The sequence below is a fragment of the Cricetulus griseus genome, chromosome 2 (genome assembly GCF_003668045.3).
Source record: "Cricetulus griseus strain 17A/GY chromosome 2, alternate assembly CriGri-PICRH-1.0, whole genome shotgun sequence".
Taxonomy (NCBI): domain Eukaryota; kingdom Metazoa; phylum Chordata; class Mammalia; order Rodentia; family Cricetidae; genus Cricetulus; species Cricetulus griseus.
Window position 1 is genome coordinate 412,925,230 of NC_048595.1, and position 6,000 is coordinate 412,931,229.

Sequence of the window (6,000 nt, forward strand, 5' to 3'; positions counted from 1 at the left end):
ACTATGTATATTTACAAGATACTTCACAGTAAAAATTATGCCATCACTATACCTACTAAGATCAGAAGATGGAAGTCAGGTACCAGTGAGGATAGGGAAAGACTTATTGTTTATTATTTTATGCTCTGGGCATTTTGCTTGTATGTCTGTGTAGCACACGCATGACTGGGGTGCCTAAGGATGCCAGAAGAGAGCATTAATGCCCTGAAACTGTAGGTACAGGTGCTTGTGAGCTTCCATGTGAGTGCTGGAAATCGAACTCTGGTCTTCTGAAAGAGCAGTGAGTACTCTTAAATGCTGAGCAAACTCACCAGCCCTGTGAGATTGGCTATATCAACCTTGTTTAATAGTTTGCTGAATTTCCCCATAAGCAGAAAATTTCCCTCAAGCAGCAGGAGCCATTTAAAGTACAGAGGGGAAAAGGGAAGAATCTGATTATAGATGAGAAATAGTGATGCCACAAGGTTGCTGCCCGTAGATGATGACATGGTCAATGGATGCTGTTTGAGGAGAACCAGTTTTCTCCATGGACAAGCTCCCAAATAAATTCTCCAATCCCAAGTGGTCAGCCCTAGATATATGTATATTCAAGCAAATAGACTCAGTAGATTATATATACATGTCTATATATATACATGTATATACATGTAACAACAATAATGAAGATTTGGGAGGTGGGACACAGAAAGAGTTGGAGAGACAAGGATGAGTGGTGCAGATGTAGTTCACACAAAAAAAGTATTTCTGAGTAGTTCTTACCCAAAATGCTAAGGACCAGAAATGTTTCAGATTTTGCCATGTGTGCCTTCTCTGGAGGTAAGGCCCAAATCTATACTAGAAATTCATTTGTATTTCAAATGTACTATACACACATAGACTGAAGGTAATTTTACAGAATATTTTAGTGCCCTTGCATTTTGATTGTGTCCCACTCACACAGACTATGTGCGGATTGTCTACCTGAGCTATCATGCTGGTGTTCACCAGATTTCAGACTCTGGAACATTTCAGATTTGTGATGTTCAGAGAGGACCAGGAGGTGGTGGCGAATGCTTGGGAGGCAGAAAGGCAGGCAAATCTCTATGAGTTCAAGGCCAATCCAGTTTACAGAGTGAGTTCTAGGACAGCCAAAGTTGCACAGAGAAACCCTGTCTCAAACCACCCCCCCCACCACCACCACCCCGCCAAAAAAGTGATTTTCAGACAAGGATGCTCAGCCTGTATTACAATGCATTTCACCAGTATGATATATTTAATTTTTGGACTCTACTCATATCAACCTTGAAATGAAGTTAGTTACACTTAGCTATTAAGCATAAATTAACCATTGTTGCTGTGTAAGGTTTTTTTTTAATTATTTTAGATTTATTTTATGCACGAGAATGTTTTGCTAGCATGTATGTATGTGTACCACATGCATGCCTGGTGCCCTTGGAAGCAAGAAGAGGGTGTTAGATCCCCTGGAACCAGAGTTGCAGATGGCTGTAAGCCACCATATGGGTGCTGGGAATTGAATCCAGGTCCTTTAGAAAAGCAGCCAGTGGTTATCCCTTGAGCCATCCCTCCAACCCTCATTATATAGTTTTAATCATTACCGGTTTTGTGCAGTGAATGTTTCTCTCTGAGGATGAAGATCACTGTAAACAACCCTGATGAGATCATGTTGACATAATGCCCCTTCTGTTAAAGCCATGGATCCAATTGTTGAGGGCTACAAAAAATAAGATATAGCATGAGATAATGTCTCCAAAATGAAGTAAAAATCTGTATCATGTAATCATATTTAATTGTTTAAATAAAATGTAGTTTGACATTTTATGTTTTCTTTTGGAAATTATGTGTATAAGACACACAAAATTTGAAATATATGACTATACTTTTTGAAATTTTATGGAGTTACTCTGTATTTAGGAAAAAGAAAAGCTACTGAAAACACTTAGGTTTGAAAGAAATATATTTATATTTGTTTGTATTCCAGAATACATAACTACTTATATAAAATAAACAATATGATAAAAACCAATTTATGCAATTGACTTCATGTTTTTCTTGTCAGAATAACCATTTATTAATATCACTACTATCCATTTTATTTCCTAACACAATACAAATAACTTAATTAAAATTACTCAGAAATATTCTATTTCAAAATGATTCCTGGTTGAATAGGAGATATACTGTTTCGAACACAAAATAAAGTTTCAGGGGAATTAATTTAAAAATAACTTCAATGAACCACAAAACAGACAGGATAATGTGTGTTGAAAAAGGAATATAACTCGAAGTTCTAGCTATAGCAATAAGACAACAAAAGGAGATCAAAGGGATACAAATTGGAAAAGAAGTCAAACTCTCGATATTTGCTGATGATATCATAGCATACATAAGTGACCCCAAAAATTCTACCAGAGAACTCCTACAACTGATAAACACCTTCAGTAATGTAATCATGATACAAGATTAACTCAGAAAAATCAGTAGCCCTCCTATATACAGATGGCAAACAGGTTGAGATGGAAATCAGAGAAACATCACCCACAAATAACATAAAATATCTTGGGGTAACTCTAACCAAACAAGTGAAAGACCTATATGACAAGAACTTCAAGGCTTTAAAGAAAGAAATTAAAGAAGGTATAAGAAAATGGAAAGATCTCCCTCCCATGCTCTTGGATATGTAGGATCAACATAGTAAAAATGGCAATCCTACCAAAAGTAATCTACAGATTCAATGCAATCCCCATCAAAATCCCAGCACAATTCTTCATAGACCTTGAAAGAGCAATACTCAACTTCATCTGGAAAAACAAAAAACCCAGGATAGCCAAAACAATCATGTAAAATAAAGGATCATCTGGGGGCATCACCATCACTGACTTCAAGCTCTACTATAGAGCTATAGTAATGAAAACAGCTTGGTATTGGCATAAAAACAGACAGGTAGACCAATGGAATCAAATTGAAGACCCTGATATTAAGCCACACACCTATGAACACTTAATGTTTGACAAAGAAGCTAAAAATATAAAATGGAAAAAGGAAAACATATGCAAAAATTGGTGCTGGTTTAACTGGGTGTCGACATTTAGAAGTACTCAAATAGATCCATATCTATTGTCATGCACAAAACTCAAGTCCAAATGGATCAAAGACCTCAATATAAATCCATCCACACTGAACCTCATAGAAGAGAACATAGGAAATACCCTTGAACGAATAGGCACAGGAGACCACTTCCTAAATAGAACACCAGCAGCACAGACTCTGAGAGCAACAGTTAATAAATGGGACTGCCTGAAACTGAGAGCTTCTGTAAAGCAAAGAACACAGTCAACAAGACAAAATGGCTCCCTACACAATGGGAAGAAATCTTCACCAACCCCACATATGACAGAGGGCTGATGTCCAAAATATTCAAAGAACTCAAGAAACTTGAAATCAAACTACCAAACCATCCAATTAAAAAATGGGGTATAGATCTCAACAGAGCAATCTCAAATGGCAGAGAGACACCTAAGGAAATGCTCAACATCCTTAGTCATCAGGGAAATGCAAATCAAAACTACTCTGAGATTCCATCTTACACTGATCAGAATGGCTAAGATCAAAACACCAATGACAGCTTATGCTGGACAGGATGTAAAGAAATGGGAACACTCCTCCATTGCTGGTGGAAGTGCAACTTGTACAGCTGCTGTGGAAATCAGTATGGCGACTTCTCAAAAAATTAGGGATCAATCTATCTCAAGACCCTGCAATACCACTGCAATACCAAAGGAGGCACATTCACACCACAAGGACATCTACTCAACTATGTTCATAGCAACATTATTGTAATAGCCAGATCTTAAAAACAACCCAGATGGCCGGGCGTTGGTGGTGCACACCTTTTTTAATCCCAGCACTTGGGAGGCAGAGGCAAGTGGATCTTTAGGAGTTCAAGGCCAGCCTGATCTACAGATCGAGTACCACTGTTATATAGTGAAACCTTGAGTCAGAAAACAAAAACAAAACAAAAGGTTGAAAATGATACTGATGATGAAAAATAAATGAATAACAAGAACTAGAGGAAAATTTTCCATTAAATACTAATTCCCTTATCATAAATCTGACACCACACATCTCTACTCCACAGGGGCTGGAGAGATGGCTCAGTGGTTAAGAACACTAACTGCTCTTTCAGAGGTCCTGAGATCAATTCCCAGCAACCACATGGCAGCTCACAACTGTCTGTGGCTTCAGTTCCAGGGGATGACACCCTCACACAGACATACATGCAGGCAAAACCCCGAAAAACATAACATATAAATAAATTTTAACAATTTACTCCATTTAGTTCATTTAATGTGTGCATATATGGAACTTAGAGGGCAATTCATGAGAGTCAGTTCTCTTTCCACTAAATAGTCCTAGAGGTTAAACTCAGGTTGTCAGGTTTGGTGGCTGGAAACTTTATGTGCCAAGTCATCTACTGGCCCAATACCTACTTCCTCCCTCCCTCCCTCCCTCCCTCCCTCCTCCCTCCCTCCCTCCCCTGCCTCCCTTCCCCCTCCCTCCCTCCCATCCCTTCTTCCTCCCTTCCTGCTTCCATTAAATGTGTATGAGTGTTTTGCCTGTATGTAGGTCTGTTTATCAGATGCATGCCAGAAGAGGATGGGTGTTGGAGAACCTACAACTGGATTTACAAGTGGTTGTGACGTACCATGTGGATGCTGGGAATTGAACATGGGGGAGGTACAGTCAGTGTTCTTAACCACTGAGACATCCCAGCTCTACACCAAAAAGAAAAGATATTTGGGCCCTTGCATGGTGGTGTAATCATCTCACTTGGAAGACAGAAGCGAGTTTAAGAGTGCAAGGTCACCTTAACCCCCTGGTAAGTTTGGGCCTGCCTGGGCTACAAAATGTCATGTTTCCAAAACAGAAACAAAACAAAAAAGTACAATATTTACCTCTGGCAAAAGATACTTTTTTAAAAATCTTTTTCTCAACATAATTTGAAACATTCCATGTTTCCAATGTTACTTACTTCATGGTATATTGAAGGCTTGGATAAGGAAGGGATAGTGAAAGACAGCACTTTATTGTTTCCATCTTTATCAGCAATTTCCTATAGTAAAAAATATACAAAACAATGTAATATCAAGTCTATAGCAAAATAAGTAAAAATTACTTCCTTAACTAACAGAATATACTATTGGTAATTGTGAGAAAGTTTTACAAATAATAGTACATAAAATATTATTATTGTATCATACCCTTTCAAAGTTATTAGCAAATTGGTATATGTTTGTGGAAGAGTTGTTACCCACAGAGATACTGATCACAAATTACACTACATCAAATCCAACATGACAGCAAAAGCAAAGAAGCAGGTGTACATGGAAAAAGAAGATTAAAGTGATTAGATCCCAGAGGGCAATATATTGACCACATCTTTTAGAAGAAACATGGGTGAACAAAACTTGACTGAAAGTAAGAGACCCACACTTACTAAGAGAAGAGCACATTATTATAACACAATTGAAGTGTCTGCCAGCTTTACTGAGCCATAACTGACAGAATTCACATATATTTCCAGTATATGTGAAGTTTTGATACATTTACATTGTGAAATGATTAACATAAACAAACTTATTCAAATATCCAATACTGCAGTTACCATTTTTATGGTGAGAACATTTTAAGAATGAATCTTGATTAAAAGAAATATATAGGGCTGGAGAGACAACTCAGATGTTAAGAGCACTGACTGCTCTCTAGAGGTCCTGAGTTCAATTCCCAGCAACCACATGGTGGCTCACAACCATCCATTATGAGATCTGGTGCCCTCTTGTGGTGTGCAGATATACATGGAAGCAGAATGTTGTATACATAATAAATAAAATCTTAAAAAACAAACAAACAAAAGAACACTGATGTTCTTCCTTTCTCTAGTATATGGCATCTTTAATCTTTAGACATCAGTAACTACCCATCTCCAGACACCAGCAGAAGTGA

At 37.8% G+C, this 6,000-nt stretch overlaps 1 protein-coding gene across 6 annotated transcripts in view; it reads right to left on the reverse strand.

Moving 5' to 3' along the window:
• The window catches only part of Fam126b (family with sequence similarity 126 member B), a 62,358-nt gene that overhangs the window by 18,347 nt on the left and 38,011 nt on the right, over positions 1–6,000 (reverse strand). For all 6 annotated transcript variants that reach the window (XM_035440960.1, XM_027396955.2, XM_027396951.2 and 3 more), the window contains 2 exons: positions 5,030–5,110; positions 1,596–1,711 (listed from right to left, as the gene is read on the reverse strand). In XM_035440960.1, the coding sequence (XP_035296851.1) occupies positions 1,596–1,711; positions 5,030–5,110 (197 nt within the window). The remainder of the gene's footprint in view (positions 1–1,595; positions 1,712–5,029; positions 5,111–6,000) is intronic.